At 45.0% G+C, this 19,313-nt stretch overlaps 1 protein-coding gene across 1 annotated transcript in view; it reads right to left on the reverse strand.

Annotated features, from left to right (window-relative positions):
• Positions 1-19,313, reverse strand: part of KIAA1549L (KIAA1549 like) — a 266,072-nt gene that overhangs the window by 18,844 nt on the left and 227,915 nt on the right. The window contains exon 17 of the mRNA XM_073904787.1: positions 5,147-5,497. Within this exon, the coding sequence (XP_073760888.1) occupies positions 5,147-5,497 (351 nt within the window). The remainder of the gene's footprint in view (positions 1-5,146; positions 5,498-19,313) is intronic.

Genomic DNA, 19,313 nt, shown 5'->3' on the forward strand with positions numbered 1-19,313 from the left:
GTGTGTGTGTGTGTGTGTGTGTGTGTGTGTGTGTGTGTGTGTGTGTGATAGAGGGGGAAAGAGAGAGACAGGGAGAATAAGCATACTCAAGCATGGCAGGGAGAGGAGAGGGGTCTGGACAGAGCTTGCAAACAGGAGTCTCAGGATCCAGCTGTGCTCCTCCTGGACTAACAGCTGGAGATTAGATGGAAATAAGGACTTCTCAGGGACACCAGCCAGAGTAGTTAGATGAGGACAAACCGAAACCAGATTCTGATGCCTACTTCCCACCCCTTCACCATGCTTTGCACCATGTAGGACCCTGCAACAGCTCAACCCACGGGTAGAAAGGGAGACCCTGAACTGAAACTGAGCCTTTGGCACATGGAGAAGAGAAAAATAAAGAAAGGTGTATGTCCTGCACTCCCTGAGTTTTGTGGGCTAAGTATTTTTCAGACTTCATCTCCTATACTTCCCTTTCTCCCTTCCCATGCAGCCTTCCTGGATAAACTATGGTTTTTACTCACTTGAGTGATTTTTCTAAGCTTCGAGGGGTATGCTGTTGCAGGGTGTTGGGTACTTAGCTGGTTTTCAAGGGGGCTTCCTCAGGGCAGTCCAGAGGCAAAGACCCCCACACCAAGGCTGTAGGACATGTGACAGTGTGACCTGCCTCAAGGACTCCCAAGAGTTAGACAGCGCCCCACCAACAGTGCCAGGAACAGACCCGCTCCTGGTGTTCCGACCGCCTCAAGCCACCCATGATTTTGGAGCACCCAGAGGCGGAGAGGGCCCAATAAAAACTGACATTGAATTTCCCACCCACCTGACCAGACGGGAGCTCAGAACAGATGCAAATCGGATTTGGAGAAACATAAGAAACGTAATTATTTCCTGAACCCAAGTGTTGTGGTGTTTGCAAACTCGTATCTGACAGGTCTGCCGATCTCATCAACAGGGGTTTTGTTTTGATTTTGAGGGGAGAACAGGAAAAAAGAAAAGCCGTGAAATTCTCGATTTCATCCTAATAGAGGTGTCTCGCTTATAAGCGGCAGTGATAGGAATGGACAAAATCCCCTCAGGGTCAGCTTCCTTATGAGAAAATCACACTATGATGTTCTGGAGATCTGAGTCTCCTCAAAGCCTGGGGGACATCCCCAAGGCTCACTGGGCCAAAGGGTGGAAAGTGTGTGGGCTTTGAAGTCAGGCAGCTCTAGGCTCTAACCCTGTGCCTAGCCTTGATAACTGTGTGACCTTGGGCATGTTTCTTCAGTTCTCTGAGCCTCAGTTTCCTCACTGAGTATATGGGGATAATAATATGGATCTCATAGGATGCTAGTTAGATTAGAAGAAATAATGTCTACACAGCACTTAGCTTCGTGTCCAATACGTAATGGGAACTCAATAGATGGCCACTGTTGATGTTGTTATAATTATTACTGTTAGTTGCCCCTGGAAAGCCTCTAGTGGGGAGGCTGTTTTAACTCCACTACCTTTCTCTGAATCCCCTCCTCTGACACCAACAGGAAGGCTGAAGGATGTTTTCATTCCACTTGACACAGACTCATTAGGGCTGCTGGTAAAATTGGATCAGTCTTTAGGTGTCAAGTCCAATCTCATCACAGATTCCGGGGTGAAATATGATCAAGAGTCCCCCAAACTGCAGTGCGGAAGTCCCAGGCTGCCGTGATATAAATGGCATCAGCCTGGCCTAGCTCATTGAAAACCACCAGCTTCCAATTATCCTCCGGCGGAGCTCCAAGTGCTTCCTTTTGGGAAGCTGAAAAGTAATCATAGTTACCATTCTCAATCACCACCTTTTCTATTGATTTCGACATTATCATAGCACAAGGGGGCTCGGCAAAGAACTCGGGTTAAGAATCATTATTTCTACTGTGTATTGTTAGCTATTTTTTCCTTTTATGAAAATAGGGACCACATGTGTTGGCAAAAAAGAGGAAGCCTTCATAACAAGAGAACTGCCTTTGATAGTGTTCTGGTTTGATGGCCCATCTCTCTGCTGTGTTATTTCTCAGCTCTTTCCCAGTTTTCGGTGGCCTTGTTTTTCAAGCCTAGAATGCTGATGTTGTTGCCCTTCTTGGCACCACTGCCAACCCCAAATTATAACGCACAGAATGATCTAGGTTTTCATAGGTCCCACAGTGAAATTTTTAGATAGTTTTGTTAAATTGAAGCACCATGGACATGGATTCCATCAGCGGTTGGAAGACTCCTCCTGGTTGTTTAAATTTTTCTCTCTGAAATCGGATCTCTCTATGGATCCCCAGAGTCTGGCCTCCAGCCAGAGGGGTCCAGCTGTTAAGAATCATCTTTCAACAGAAGTGAAGCTTCTCTGGGACCCTCAGTTGGGGCACCCGGAGCATGCTCTTAAAGGAATTCAACAGAGCATGAGGAGGAAAAGATGTAGTCCCAGAACTGTCAGAAGAAGGAATATAACTAGTGGAATTCAGCGAAAAGGGCAGAATATTTTTACAATGATGACTACCATTGATTGAGCAATTTGAGGTGCTGAGTTTCATCGGAAGCCCTCTGATTAATATCAGCAAACAAGCAGCGGGTGCTCCCCAGGTGCAGGACTGTGCTAAACATTTTCCATGAATGCCCACTTCATCCTCACTGAAGACCTCTTATCACCACCGTTTCATGGCCAAGGAATCCGAGGCTCAGAGTTGCAGCCACTGGCTACAGTCATTCAGCCGCTGTGTGCCCTTCTACTCCGGGCTGAGGGCAAGTCCAGGGATGAGGTCAATGTATGGAGGTCAAGAAGGATGAGCCAACGAAACTGAAGTCAGTATGAATCAATACAGAACAGATACAGGTGACTCTTCCCAGGGGACAGACACTTAAGAGCTGCGTATAAATGTGATAAGATCCGGGCATTTTCTAAATCTCAGTAAGAAAAACCCCTTCTTCTCCCATAAGGGTGGGTACCGATTTAATGGACAATTAGAAAACTATAATTGTGCCAACTGTAACATGATGGCCAAAGGAAAGTCTTTTAAAGGTGATGGATTTGTAAGGCTTGGTGAGAATTTTTCTCTTTCTGAGAAAAGGATGTTTGGGACTCCAGCTGATGGGAGCATGGCTGGTGGTGGCCCCACAGTTGCTGACACCCTTTTGGAAGGTGGTGCTTCTTGAACATGTCCAGCAAACTTCTCTGATGGTGGAGACAGACTCAGATTCCTGAGATCTGGGCATCGCCCCAAAGTCTTCTATTTTAGCTTAAAGACTATTTTAAGAATTTTGCATTGTATTCTACCCATACCTCAGAAAATGGGATGTAAAAAAGATGGCTGGTGTTTACCCTTTGTCCTTCATTGTCTGTACTCTCCAGGTTTGCCTATCACAGACGGAGAAGAAGATAGCTCCAATAATAACTAGCTCTCCTTCTGACAATGTTTTACTTTCCTCAGCTTGGCTTTTACTTAATGAAAGATCACACTGACCAGCAAGCATAAGTATTCTGGCCTATGTGGTCAGCCAATTTCTCACTGCGGGTTGCTAAGTTCGAATCCTTAATAAAACAGTTGTTGGGAGCCTAATCAGTGTGAGTCAAATTCCCAAGAGCTGATCCCCGTGGAGTGAACAGACAAGATAGAAATTCTGCACCTGCCAACCTAAGGACAAATGCTTGCAGATGATGGTCCCCCCCCACACGGCCACCCCATCTTCGAGGTTCTGTGTGAAATAAACTTCAGTCTCTCCTGCTAAAACTTAGCCAATGGGAAAGGTAAGGCTAGACGCTGACAATCAAAGAGAGGGAACTGATAGAGGGGATGAGGAGCAGGGTCAAGGGGAGACATCTCAGTGACTTGGAGGAGAGGCGGGAATCTGGAGCAAAGGAGAACAATATGTGGTCGTACAGCATAGCAGCAATTTATTAAGTGCCTGTGTGGTATGGACCGTGGAGGGTAGGGGCATGAAATTATCACGAGGGTCCACCAGCCCATAGGTGTCCCAATTAGTCTCCTGCAGATGTAAGAAATAATATGGATGAAGAGGTGTTGTAACATTGCACAAGGGAGAACAGCATGCTGGTTAAGAATACGAGCCCTGGTGCCGATCCCTGGCTCTGGGTCCCAGCGGTGCCCCTTCCTGGCTGTGGGACCTGAACACGTGTGTAACCTCAGTTCCTTCACCTGTAAAATAGGGATAAAACTAGTACCTGCCTCAGTGGTCCTTACTTGTAGTAAGGACTAAATAAATGAGCTAGCATGATCAAGAGCATACACATATACATGATCAATACCTAATAAAAGTAAAACAACAACTGTTGGCTTTTGTTATGTTATTATACATGACAATGACAACTTATAAAGCTCTATTAATGAGTAACCCTCGGAGATAGGGCGGAGACTATATTACGAGGGTAAAATCTATACACGCACAATGCATCATTTATTATGGTCCACGGTTTATCCATCTTTTTAAAAAGGTATCTGTAGATGTTCTGGTAATGAGTGAAATGCACACTAATTAAAATTCTTGTTTAAATCATGGAAGCTTTCAGTCACTGGGTGCTTTCTCCGATCCTGAAGCGCACTTACCAGCAAATGAAGTAGGCACGACTAACATTGTTGTAGCATTTACTGTGTGCCTGGCATTCTTCTAAGTGCCTCAGATAGATTGACTCGTTTAATCTTTACAACAACCCTAGGAAGTGGGTTATTTTTCTTGTTGATTTCACCTGTAGAGAATTTAAGTGATGTTTCCAAGGCTAGTGAGTCAGGGAACAGGGACTCAGAGTCAAACCACCCGCCTCCAGAGCCTCTGCTCTGAACCACCAGGCCCATGGCCCCCTAATACGCAGCTCTGCAATGTGTTCTGACATTTAAAATGGGTCCTCGCACTTGGAAGTGCAGGAAACCACCAGAGCATGAAGAATGAGGTCAAGCCTTTACAGGAGGGGTAGTCGAAAGGAAATTCATTCTACAGTGTATTACGGTTTGATGTAAGGGCTTCCTGTGTGTTTGTGCCCCTGGGTTTAGGCTTGGATCATGGGTGGAGGATGGGATGAGAGCCCAGAAGAGTTTGTCTCCAAATCCCCAGGTGGTTTATCCCTAGAAGTCCCTGCCCTGAGAACCCCCTTTGGGAACACGCTGGGCAGAGCTGACCTTCTGGTGGCAGGTGGGTGGGACATCTGACTTACCGGCCGAGGCAGACTGTACTGGTACATTTCTGGGCGATAGGTGGGCACCCACTGCACTCCTGCCCTGGGCCGCGTCATGGTCCCCGGAGCACTGGTCACCACTTCCGAGTAGGGCAGGTGCTGTGCTGAGCCATAGGCTTCCTGGTGCCGGCCCTGGCCTGCGTGGCCCGCGGACGCCAGGCTGAAGGCCTCCTCCAGCAGCATGTGCATCTGCTGCCGGACCTCGTCGATGGATGGCTGGGAGCTCAGTGTGGACGTCTCCGAGTGGCCCTTCACCTGCCTTGACCTGCCGTAGCCCCGGGGCTCATTCACTCTGTCAATGTTGGTTTCTTCTATGATCTCAGGCTCCGTCTGGGGGATCAAACACATGCCCATTGATTTGTTAATGACCTTTCCTTCCCCTTAACGCTGTCTGCACTTTAAAATGTTCAGCTTGGGGGCACCTGGGTGGCTCAGTCGTTAAGGGGCCGCCTTCAGCTCAGGTCATGATCCCAAGGTCCTGGGATTGAGCTCCGCATCGGGCTCCCTGCTCCCTGGGAAGCCGGCTTCTCCCTCTCCCACTCCCCCTACTTGTGTTCCCTCTCTCGCTGTGTCTCTCTCTGTCAAATAAATAAATAAAATCTTTTTAAAAAAATGTTCAGCTTGGACTCCTGCTATTAGGTGTAGTGTTCATTTATGTTAGCACCTCGCTGCCCTACCCAGGAATCCACCCCACAGGGGTGGTCAGCTAGCACTGTGTTTGGAAGGCCACTTGCCAGCTCTCCATGTGGCTTCACTTTTCCGGAGCTCCAGCAATGCAGCAGGCTTTGCTAACTGGCATAAGGATGATGAGAAATGGCTTTTCATTGACGGCATTAATGATATTCTCTAAAACCACTTAGAGACATTCTCCACCCTCATGCCTTTTAGGTAAAAGAATCTAGAGCGTCTGGTAGTCTACACCCCAATGGTTGATGCTCTGGACTCTAGACTAACTCTCTAAATGGTCCCGTGTCCAGCCATTTAGGGAATCGCTGGCTGCCCAATGCCAGTTTTATTGGAGAGAGCAACAAAATCCTGCCTCTAGATCACCCTGATCTCAAAGTGGGCTCCGCACTGAATCAGAAGCTCTGGAGCAGGGCCCAGCAAACTGATTTAGCCAGCCGTCCAGGAGACTCTCCTGCCAGCTCAGGGTTGAGACCAACAGATCTAGAATGTTCTCCCGCCTTCCTCCAGTGAACCTTTCACTTAGGGGGCAGCTGCAGTACCTGAGTTGGCAGAGGCTGGGGCATCATCAGCTTCCAGAGCAGGCTGCACCGACCGTCTCATGCTCGCCTGCTAATGAATGCTTATTTAAGAAGTCGGCCTGTGTCTGGGTCTATGATAGCCTGACAGTAAGGCTGTGGGGGAGTAGTTAGTCCACATTCACTCAAGCATGTCCGTGGCTAGAAGAACATGAGCGTTCCGTGAGAATAAATCAGCATAGATCAGTTTGCCATCCTGCTCTCCATCTATGACGTAAGTGACATACTGCCACTTTAGCAAAATTAGACAATATGCATAAGTAAGAGGGGAAAAAAATCTAAAAATCCATTAAACTTTGGTGTACTTATTCCACTCCCAAGCCTACCGGGGTGTGTGTGTAAACTCCTTCGCCATACACACACACACCCATTTAAAAAGATTTAGGTATTTATATCCTGGTTCTGGGTAGTTATTATTATTTTACAGAGAATGAATATTCTCCCACCTGGGTGGCACAATTTAACAGCTGAGTAAATCTTGGGGCAATGTCTTAGTTTAGGTTCTCCCATAAAGCAGGACCTGAGACATACTTTATATATATACAGATCATTTATTTTGGAAAACAATTCCACGGAATGGGAGTCAGGGCCTAGAATGAGTAAATTGGGAGAAGAAAAAAAAAGCCAATCAAGGGCAGGCACTAAATTAGTGACTGCTGTGGGCAATTGAGGCTTAATTCCCCTTGGAACCCACCCCCCCAATCCCGCGCCAACGAACAAGCAGAACATGGTTGAGGACTGTATAACAAAATCTTGTCCACCAGCTCTCAACCCCCACTAGTCAAGAGTTGCTCCAGAAAGTGTCCTTGAACTCTGAGATCTGTGCAGGTGCCAGATGGGTACAACGGGCTCCCATGGAACAGAGACAGAGAAGCCTCAGGACAGAAGTAAAAGCTTAAGTGATCGCTAAGGGGAGGTCAAATTCCTGCTGCAGAGGACAGATGCTACAGCAAGGCCAGATCTAAAAGTTGTGTTGAGGGGCGCCTGGGTGGCTCAGTCGTTAAGCATCTGCCTTCAGCTCAGGTCATGATCCCAGGGTCCTGGGATCGAGCCCCGCATCGGGCTCCCGGCTCAGCAGGAAGCCTGCTTCTCCCTCTCTCTCTGCCCCTGCTTGTGTTCCCTCTCTCGATGTCTCTCTCTCTCTGTCAAATAAATAAAAAATATTAAAAAAATAAATAAAAGGTGTGTTGAGAAGACAGGGCATAAACGATGTTCTAACCAGGAAAGTTACTTCACTTTCTATCACTTGAGTTCCTCACCTGTAAAGTGAGGATAGTAGCACCTGCCTCCAGGGGTCTTACGAGGATTAAATATGATGATCCGTACAGAGTTTAGAACAGTAGCATACGGCAAAACACAGTGGTAACCGTCGTCACCATAATTATCATTATTATTACTTTTATATATTCAACTGCACCTGTTTCTCATGTAATTACTATGTGTAAGCCTCTCAGATATATGAGATAGAGCACAAAAAGAAAATGTCACCAGGAAACTCGTTCATAAAGGGAAGTCTTTCTCCCCTTAAAATCTATACACGGAAGGTCAGAAATTTGTTATTTTTCCTATTTTGAAGATGTATTCACTTTCCTTTAGTATTAAATTAATATAAATGCATTAGCGAAGAAATAGAAAATACAGAAAACACCAAGAAGAAAAGAGACATTCTCTGTAATCTTATCACCCAGAGTTAAGGCCTGGCCATAGTTCAAGATCAAAAGGTGAGGTTCTCTGTCAACTTTCAAATCTAGATTTATCAACAAACATCTACAGTAAGAATTGAGAATACTATTTTTATAGGAACAGAAGCAAAAATAGGTTATGGAGTAGAATGCAAAATTACTTTTGCCCCAATAAACAAACTCAGAAACATTTCATACCTGGGTGCATGCCCTCATGGGGCTCTTATCAATTGGGGATCTTTAGGGAAAGACTTGAGATGGCTCTCCCGCAAATGTGCTCCCTGATGGCTTGATGACACCTTCTAGGGTAGTGAATGCGACTTTTTATTTTTAAGATTTTATTTATTTATTTGACAGAGACAAGCGAGAGAAGGAACACAAGCAGGGGGAGTGGGAGAGGGTGAAGCAGGCTTCCCACTGAGCAGGCAGCCCGGAGCGGGTCTCGATCCCAGGACCCCGGGATCATGACCTGAGCCGAAGGCAAATGCTTAACGAATGAGCCACCCAGGGGCCTCATGAATGCAACTTCTGAAAACAAATTTTCTTCATAACGCAGAGAACATTTTAGACAGAATTTCAAACCCTGAAAGGAATTTAGGAGACCATTTAGTCCAAGCCCCATTTTATAGATGAGGTGGTCAAGGCCAGAGTGGTTTAAGTGACTTCTCCCAAGTCACCCAGGGGTGGCTGTGGCAGAGCCTGGCTCTCCCAGCTCCCGTTCCCCCCCCACATCCTGCTGCACCACGTTGCCCATTACATTTCCCTGTCAATGCTGTTTGCTTCCCATACACTGCCCTTCCTCCCTATATCCCCGTCTCCCTGATAAATAATGGATGCTTAACGCTAAACTACTCCCAGGTGGAAGATTAATGGCACTGGGGTGAGCTATGATTTTTCCCACCCCCGAGCTGTCCTATGCATTTCCAGTCATATTGGTGGATCTATTATGTGAATTTATAGTTGTGCCTTAAGCAGGGCAAAAATATACTTGTTAGCAACAATTCCCTGCTCTGTCACTCTTCCAGGAGCCCTGGGGTGGGGTTCTCTCTCAGAGAGGGGTCCCCCCCTCTGCCAGCTTGGTGGGGGAGATATGACCTTTGATGATGAGGTGGAGACATTTTCTCCAGGCTCCCACCGCATCCACCCCATAACACCCCAACAGAAGTCAACCTCTGCTTCCCACCCCAGAGTTTCCATTTCATATGGGAGGGGGCTTCACTTTAGCTGGAGGGTCCAGAGCTATACCCCAAGTGACCTCAACAGGTTTGCTCCAGCCTCCTCCTGCTGGCCCACTGTTCTCACTTGGTTTTTCAGTCTCCTGACGTCTACTGATGGAAACAAGACAAACTGTCATCATACCCTGGGCTTCCCCCTCCTCACACTTGTATTTGCTTATTTAATGTCTGTCTTACCCAAATCTGGATGCTCCCTGAGCTCATTTCACCTCTGTCTCTTAGGAGCTTAGCATATTAAAAAAAAAACCTTGTGAAATTAAACCAATAAGAAATTCTGTCCAGTTGCCCATGGGGTAGAACCTGAGGTTAGGATAAAGGGCCCACATGCCCTGACACATTCACTCCAATGCTGATGAGCTGTATGACCACAGGCAAGTCACCTGAACTCCCTAAGCCTCAGGCTCCTCATCTGTCAAATGGGGGAGCTGAACTTTGATCTGGGAAGGACCTTCTGGTTCTCACATTTACTGTTTCTTGGATTCTCTCTGCTCCGGGAAGGCCAGAGTTCCTCCTACTATCATCATTCTTGGGGGAATCTCATGTCTACTCATGAAGTAATCTCATGTCTACTACTCATACCCCTGCCCAACTTCCTTCTCCACCTTGAAACATGGGAGTAGTGATACATTTGCTCTTTTACTTAATAGACAATTATTATTTCAATGAGGCCCTGGGTTGGGAGTTGTGGATACAGCAATTAATAAGATGGTGAGCCAGCCCTCAAGAAGCTCCCCGTCTATAGGAGGAGACAAACGACAAAGACAACAGCAATAATCATAGCAAATAACATTTATTCACAGCTTATGTGCCAGACACTGTCCAGAGTGCTTTATATATATATTCGCTCTTTTTCTTTTCTTTTTTTTTTTAAGTTTATTTAGTATATGTGCTGCCGAAGCGAGCACTTTTTTAAGTTTATTTAAAATCTCTACACCCAGTGTGGGGCTCAAACTCGCAACACTGAGATCAAGAGTTGCATGTTCTACCAGCTGAGCCAGCCAGGCGCCCCTCACCCTTTTTCTCTCAGTAACCTATGAGGTAGCAATGCTGACTGTCCTTATTTTATAGGTGAAGAAATTGGGGTATTGAATATGTTGCCTATAATTGGCAGAGCTGGAATTTGAACCAAGAGAGTCTGATTCTAGCCCCAAACTGTTACCCATTGTACATATCTAAACAGAGAGATTACCACACCGCAGATAGGGGCTCTGACAGAAGGACAAACAGACCATCTGTGACCAGGAGGACAGACTATAAAATAATTACTGAGATAATCTCATAGACTCCTAGAAAGATGGAAAACATCAATATATACATATGAAGCTCTTCTAAGAGTGTCTGGCACATGAGCATTTAATACTTATTAGCTGCTCTCCTAACTGTTGTTATCTGTCTCATTCCATAGATTGGCAGTGCCTACAGGGCTGAGCCTGCGTTTTAGGCTTATAGCCACAGCCTCCAATCCAGGGCTGAGCCCAAAGCTGGAATCAAGACCTGTCTGATGAGGGACAAAACTTAACATAGCAGGTGCTCAAATCTACTCGAGGACCTGTCGTGAGCCAGACTTGTCCTGGGTTTTCCACATGTGTTACTTCACCGTCCCGAGGACCATATGGTTGTACCCATCTTCCAGATAAGGCATAGCATGTCTATACTGGCTTAACTTGCTTAATTTGCCCCAAACCCTTCTCTCTAATTTGCACATTTCTGACAATACCTTTTGCTTTTATTTGACAAAAAGGGGGAGACAGGAGCAAAGACAAACCTCCCAGTGTTGGCTGATGGTTGCCTTGGGTATAATGTTGGGGGCTGTGTCTGGGACAGAGAATTTATTTTTAAACCTCTTTAACTTGAAGTTTACCCTACTTGCTTCTCCAACCTCCTGAAGTACTGGGGAACTAGTTTTTTAAAAAACTATTTTTATAAGTTAATCAAGATGGACTTCAATAAAAATTCTAAAAAATTAATCAGGGAATGTCTGATCATGGTAGGAAATGAGAAAACACAGATAAGCAAAAAGAAGACAATTAAAATCCACTCTAATCCTACCGCCAGAAATAACTACTGTTAACATTTTGGCCTTTGTGCATATCCTTCCACATGTTTTCTATGCATATGAAATAGAAGGAAGATTATCAATGCTGGAGCCTTGCCAACACCCCCCCCACCAACCTCCACCCCCTCCCCCTTTCAAGGAGGGCCCAGCATGGGCCACACAGATTCTCCAGCTATTGTGATGGAAAATAGGAAGTAGGGGAGAACAAACAAGCAGAAGGGATGTGGGCTGCAGTATTTTTTTTTTCTTTTAAGATTTTTTTATTTATTTGACAGAGAGATAGAGAGTACAAGTAGGCACAGCGGCAGGCGGAGGGAGAGAGAGAGAGAGAGAGAGAAACAGGCTTCCCGCTGAGCAGGGAGCCTGACGTGAGGCTCGATCCCAGGACCCTGAGATCATAACCTGAGCCGAAGGCAGAAGCTTAACAGCTGAGCCACCCAGGCGCCCCGGGCTGCAGTATTTTTAAGTGGGATTTTGGAGAGGGGTGCAGAAGCAGCTATGACATATGAACGGGAGAGGAATTAAGGGAATTTTATAAGTCTTACTGGGCATGATATAATCACCTTCATGTATATGAAAAATATAAGTAAAGGAATAGAAGTATTTAAAAATTACTTTTGTTGACACAGCACTCAAACTGAGTCATCTGGGTCATGCTTTTATAAACAGAATACACAAACATACATACATATGTATGTATGCATATATATACATATATAAGGTTTTTTATAAAATGGGACTGTATATAATATTTTGAAACCCTTTTTATACAATATTGTGAAATGTCTCTGCTAGTAAATATATGTATTATAGGGACTAACTTTAAATGATTTCATAGCATTCTGCTATATGGAGTTTTCAGTCTATATGTAATAGTCCCCTATTGTAGGTGGTGTCCTAGTATCTTGCTATAGAAACAAAGCTGAAATAAGTATACTTGTCATTGACACTCTGCACATAACCATGGATTCAGCCTCAGGTTAAACCCCTAGAAGTGGAATTATGGGGTCAGAGGATATGCACATATTGAAGATCCTGGACTCTTAGAGTATTTCATCATTCAGCAGCAAAGGCCACAAGTATTTAGAAGAAATTAAGGCCATTTCTTCTCCACACCTGAACCCACTTGGGGCTTGAGCTCTGGTGCCTACTGGAAAGAGTGAGAGGCTGTGACTCTTTCAGGGTTGTTTTCAAAAGAGCACACCAGGATGGCTCACACAGGGACGAAGTATCCATGTGACTTCAGCTTCACTTTGAAATACTACAGACCAAACTTGAAGGAAATGACAGCCCTGCTGGGACCGCCAAGTACCTTCTTTCTAGAAAGTATTCCAACACAGGACATGGCTTAGGACACAGCTCAGTCCGACTGCCTGGTCCTGGAGCAGATTCTATAGCCCTAAGACTTCATCAACACTATAAACTAGTTTTCTGGGGCGCCTGGGTGGCTCAGTTGGTTAAGCATCCGCCTTGGGCTCAGGTCATGATCTCAGGGTCCTGGGATGGAGTGCCACATTGGGCTCCCTGCCCAGCGGGGGGCCTGCTTCTCCCTCTCCCTCTGCCTCCCCACCCACCTCATGCTGTCTCTCTTTCTCAAATAAATAAACTCTTTAAAAAAAAAAAACCCAAAATTAAAAACTACTTTTCTATCAGACACCTAATGAAAGGATAAACCATGGACCAGGAGAAAATGCTAGGATTTGTAACCAGAATATATATGGAATTCTTATACATAAAGAACAAAAAGACAACTCAATTTAAAAAATTGGGCAAATGGAGAGTATTATGCTGAGCAAAATAAGTCAATCAGAGAAAGACATGTATCATATGACCTCACTGATATGAGGAATTCTTAATCTCAGGAAACAAACTGAGGGTTGCTGGAGTGGTGGGGGGTGGGAGGGATGGGGTGGCTGGGTGATAGACATTGGGGAGGGTATGTGCTATGGTGAGCGCTGTGAATTGAGTAAGACTGTTGAATGACAGATCTGTACCTCTGAAACAAATAATACATTATATGTTAAAAAAAAAGAAGAAGAAGAAGATAGCAGGAAGGGAAAAATGAAGGGGGCGCAAATCGGAGGGGGAGACAAACCATGAGAGATTATGGACTCTGAGAAAAAATCTGAGGGTTTTAGAGGGGAGGGGGTGCGGGGATGGGTTAGCCTGGTGACGGGTATTAAAGAGGGCACATTCTGCATGGAGCACTGTGTGTTATGCACAAACACAAACAAAATGAATCATGGAACACTACATCAAAAACTAATGATGTAATGTATGGTGACTAACATAACATAAAAAAATGCCTATAAAAATAAATAAAAAATAGGCAACTGATGAAAGTTAAAACACTGCATTATGACAGGATTGGTGACAGTCCTAAAACACACTGTGTATTTTGTAGGGAACCATGGGCTTTTGCGCTTTCAGGAAGTTTAAGTTACAGTTTGAGGCCTAGACTTGAGGAAATGGTAATGATTTGTCACAAATCCTATGCATAAAAACAGGTTCTGCAAACTGTGGCTCATCAACGATTTTTGTAAATAAAGTTTTATTGGAAAAAAAATTGGGCAAATGGGTGGCATCACAATTCTGGACTTCAAGCTCTATTACAAAGCTGTAATCATCAAGACAGTATGATACCGGCACAAAAACAGACACATAGATCAATGGAACAGAATAGAGAGCCCAGAAATGGACCCTCAACTCTATGGTCAACTAGTCTTTGACAAGCAGGAAAGAATGTCCAATGGAAAAAAGACAGTCTCTTCAACAAATGGTGTTGGGAAAATTGGACAGCCACATGCAGAAGAATGAAACTGGACCATTTCCTTACACCACACACAAAAATAGACTCAAAATGGATGAAAGACCTAAATGTGAGACAGGAATCCATCAAAATCCTTGAGGAGAACACAGGCAGCAACCTCTTCAACCTCAGCCGCAGCAACTTCTTCCTCGAAACATCGCCAAAGGCAAGGGAAGCAAGGGCAAAAATGAACTATTGGGACTTCATCAAGATAAAAGCTTTTGCACAGCAAAGGAAACAGTCAACAAAACCAAAAGACAACCGACAGAATGGGAGAAGATATTTGCAAATGACATATCAGATAAAGGGCTAGTATACAAAATCTATAAAGAACTTATCAAACTCAACACCCCAAGAAAAACTAATCCAATCAAGAAATGGGCAGAACACATGAACAGACATTTCTGCAAAGAAGACATCCAAATGGCCAACAGACACATGAAAAAGTGCTCCACCTCACACCAGTCAGAATGGCTAAAATGAACAAGTCAGGAAATGACAGATGTTGGCAGGGATGCAGAGAAAGGGGAACCCTCCTACACTGTTGGTGGGAATGCAAGCTGGTGCAGCCACTCTGGAAAACAGCATGGAGGTTCCTCAAAAAGTTGAAAATAGAGGTACCCTATGACCCAGCAATTGCACTACTGGGTATTTACCCCAAAGATACAAATGTAGTGATCCGAAGGGGCACCTGCACTCCAATGTTTATAGCAGCAATGTCCACAATAGCCAAACTATGGAAAGAGCCTAGATGTCCATCAACAGATGAATGGATAAAGAAGATGTGGTATATATATATATATATATATACACACACACACACACACACACAATGAAATATTATGCATCCATCAAAAAATGAAATCTTGCTATTTGCAATGATGTGGATGGAACTAGAGGGTATTATGCTAAGCGAAATAAGTCAATCAGAGAAAGATAAGTATCATATGATCTCACTGATATGAGGATTTTGAGAAACAAGACAGAGGAGCATAGGGGAAGGGAGGGAAAAATGAAACAAGACGAAACCAGAGAGGGAGACAAACCGTAAGAGACTCTTAATCTCAGGAAACAAACTGAGGGTTGCTGGAGTAGAGGAGGGTGGGAGGGATGGGGTGGCTGGGTGATGGACACTGGGGAAGGGATGTGCTATGGTGAGCGCTGTGAATTGTGTAAGACTGATGAATCACAGACCTGTACCCCTGAAACAAATAATACATTATATGTTAATAAAAAAATAAAAAAATTGGGCAAATGCCTGGAACAGTCATCATCAATAAAAGAAGATACATAACATGTCCCATAAACACATGAGGAAGTGCTCAACACTGGTAGTAATTAGGGAGATTATATCATTTTACAGTCACTGGAATGGCTAAAATTAAGAAGATTAATAACAGCAAACGTTGGTGAGGTTGAGGAGTGACATCAGAACTGTCATACTGTTGGAGGGAGGGTCAAGTAGCACACATACCTCGTAGACCTGTTTGTCATTTCTTAAAAAGTTGAACATACACCTCATGACCCAGAGATACCACTCCTACGGATTTATCCAAGATAAATGAAAACATATTGTCCTGGCCCATTCAGGTTGCCAGAACAAAATGCCACAGACCGGGTAGCTTATAAATAACAGAAATGTCTTTCTCAGAGCTCTGGAGGCTGGAAGTCTGAGGATACCACATGGTTGGGTGAGGGTCCTCTTCCGGGTTGCAGACCTCGGAAGGGGTGGAAGAAGGGGTCAGGGAGATCGTTCATCTAAGGGCACTAATCCCATTCATGAAGGCTCCACACTCATGACCTCATCACTTCCCAAGGTCCCCACCTCCTAATACCAACACATCAGAGGTTAGGATTTGAACATATAAATTTGGGGGGATGCAAATCTTTAAAAAAGTGGGGGGAACCTGGGTGGCTCAGTTGGTTAAGTGTCTGCCTTCAGCTCAGGTCATGATCCCAAGGTCCTGGGATAGCCCTGCTTGGCGGTGAGCCCGCTTCTCCCTCTCTCTCTGCCCCTCCCCCACTCGCGCTCTCTCTTCCGCTGTGCTCTCTCTCTCAAATAAGTAAAAATCTTTAAAAAAAATTGGGGGGGGGAAGCAAACATTTAGACCATAGCACATATGTTCATAAAATATGAAAATATTTATAGTAGTGTTTTCTGGTAGCTTCAAACTGGAAACAACCCAAATGTCTGACAACAGGATGGTAGACAAATAGTGGTAATAGTGGTATATTTATACAACAGAATAGTACTCAGTGATAAAAAAATAAACGACAGATACATGCAACAACATAGGTGAATTCTTTTTTTTTTTTTAAAGATTTATTTAGAGAGAGAGAAAGAGAGAGAGCAGAGGGGAGGGGCAGAGTGAGTCTTAAGCAGACTCCACACTGAACATGGAGTCTGATATGGGGCTCAATCTCACAAACCTGCAATCACGACCCTGAGATCATGACCTGAACCGAAACCAAGAGTTGGATGCTTAACCGACTGCACCACCCAGGCGTCCCAACACAGGTGAATTCTGAGCAAAAGAAGTCAGACACAGAAGAGTATGTACCAAATAATGCCATTTATATGAAGTCCAAGAATGGGTAAAAGTATGAGGGTAGATATCAGAAAAGTGGTTGCCAGTGGGGGGCATGGTGCAGACAGAGTGACCTTCGGAAGGTGATAAAGCTATCCTATATTTTGACTGGACTGGTGGTTATAAGGGTATGTACACATGTCAACGCTCATCCAGCTGTACACTAAAGACCTCTACATTTTATCCAAAACGACTTGGGCAACATAGCTCGTACTATGGGGATGGTCGGGGAAGGCCTTTCTGAAGAGGTGACATTTTGAAGACCTGAAGGAGAAGGGGTTAGCCACGTGAAGATCACAGGGAAGCTTAGGATAAAGTCCCGAGATGGGAAAGAGCTTGTAGTATTTGAGAAGAGAAAGATGGGCTGCTAGGGGCTGAATTGTGAACCCCTCAAATTCATACGTTGAAGTCCCAACCCTAGTACCTTCGAATGAAACTGTATTTGGAGATAAGGTCTTTGCGCAGGTAATGAAGTTAAAATGAGGCCATTAGAGTAGGGCCTAATTCAGTATGACTGGTGTCCCTATAAGAGGAGGAGATTCCGACACGGGCATGAGAAGAGCAAAGACAGTATGAGGACAGGGAGAAGACAGCCATCTAGAATGCAAGGGGAAAAGCCTGGAACAGATCCTTCCCTCACAACCCCCAGAAGGAACCAACCCTGACAACAACACCTTGATCTTAGATGTCCAGCCTCTGGAACTGTGAGAAAATAAATTTTAGTTGTTTTAAGCCACCAGGTCCCTGGCACTTTGTTAGGGCAGCCTGAGCTGACTAACACATGAACTGTGTGGCTGGAGCCCCATGTGTCAGGAGACGGGGCTAGAAAGGCAGGCAGGAGCCAGATCATGTAGAGTCTTGAAGGCCATGGTAAGAAGGTTGGAGGGTTTTCAAAGGGCAATGGGAAGCTCTTGAAGAATTTTAAGCATGCGAGAAATGTGATTGGAACTTACAGAAGGTGAGTTAGAAGGCTCTTGTAGTAATTCAGGTAAGGAGAAAGAGTAGGGGCTTGAATTAGGGTGGACAAAGAAGGTATGGATGAGCTCTAGAGATGTTTTGGAAGAGAGTTGACAGGACTTGCTGAAAGATGAGATGTGGGGATGAAACAAAGGAAGGAGTCAAAGCTGAGACCTTTACCAAGAAGGGGCATCTTGCTACTTGGGTCTCCTTGATGTTCTCTGAGCTCTCCAGGCATGCGTTGTCCTCTGGGCCCTCCCACTTGCCCTTCCTTCTGCCCAAATGCTCTTCCCCCAAGGGCTAGCCTGGCTAGCTCCCTCATTTCTGGTCTCTGCTCAGCAGCCCCCGCCCCCAACCAAGAGCCTTCCTGGGGCCAACCTATAAAGAGTGCTTCCTGTTTTTCTCCATTGTCTCGCCCTGCTTTATGCTCCCCCACAGCATTTCTGACATTGTGCTGAACATCTATGTGCTCGGGTGTTTATTACTTTTTCTTCTTGCTGGAATATAAGCTCCCCAAGGGCAGGGGGGACTTTGTCATGTGTCCTGCTGCAGTCCAGAATGGCAAACAGTAGGACTTTAATACATACTAGTTGAATGAATAAATGGAAATTCATCTTAAAAGAGAGCCTGGAGGATTTGTGCTCAAAAGCCTCTACCAGGAAAAGACATTGCCAAGTGTCTAAAGTGAATTAGATGTAGAACCTGCTTTTAGGCAAACAGGCTTGAGCAACGGAATGTAGAAAAGGCTCACAGCCACCCCCTTGGCTGAATCCGGACAGGCCTAGCAGGCGACCCACCTCAAAATACCCAAAATACCTCAAAAAGTGGCCCTAACTGACCAATGGGCTACTTACAACTAGGCACAGTTGCCAAAAATGGGAAAATTCCATATGTCCATACGTCGCCATACCTCCCCATCTTCCCCCTTTCAAAACGGCCCCCACGCATTGCCTCGCGGTACACAGTCTCTCCTCTGCTGCCCTGCCCTCCACTCCCTTCCCTCCTCCCTTGCCGTGTGTTCAATATCCTCCTTTGTTCTGTCTCAGGTGAAATCTTTCACGCCACCGGCTTCTACCCAACTGTCACCCCACATTTGGGGGCCCCCATCTCCTAAGAGATGCCACCACATTTAGACACCACATTAGACAGCCTTATCTAGAATGGAGTTGAAGAGGAGGGATGAAGGGCTCTTGATGATGTGGCGAACACAGGCAAAAGGAAAAAATTAAATTTGGTTACAACTTACAGCCCGCTGACAAGTCAGGCAGAGTGACCTTTCTCTAGGAACTCAACTGTCCTGATGTTAATACTTGAACTTAACTTTACCCTGATCTCCAAGATCCTGTAAGCCTCCTTTAACATATAAACATTCCTTTGGAAGCTTCCTTTGTCTCTATCCCCCAAGATAGATGTTAGCAATCATCCTTTAAGCATATGGCCCTCTGATACATAGCTGAAGGGTCTCATGACTAAAGTTTTACTAGACAGTAATAAATGACCTTTTCCTAACAACAGCTAGCCCCTCAAGGTCCTGGAAACCTTGCTTCCAAATTCCTT

Source organism: Callorhinus ursinus, unplaced genomic scaffold (assembly GCF_003265705.2).
Source record: "Callorhinus ursinus isolate GAN/ISIS: 27379988/994484 unplaced genomic scaffold, GSC_fseal_2.0 scaffold21, whole genome shotgun sequence".
Classification (NCBI taxonomy): domain Eukaryota; kingdom Metazoa; phylum Chordata; class Mammalia; order Carnivora; family Otariidae; genus Callorhinus; species Callorhinus ursinus.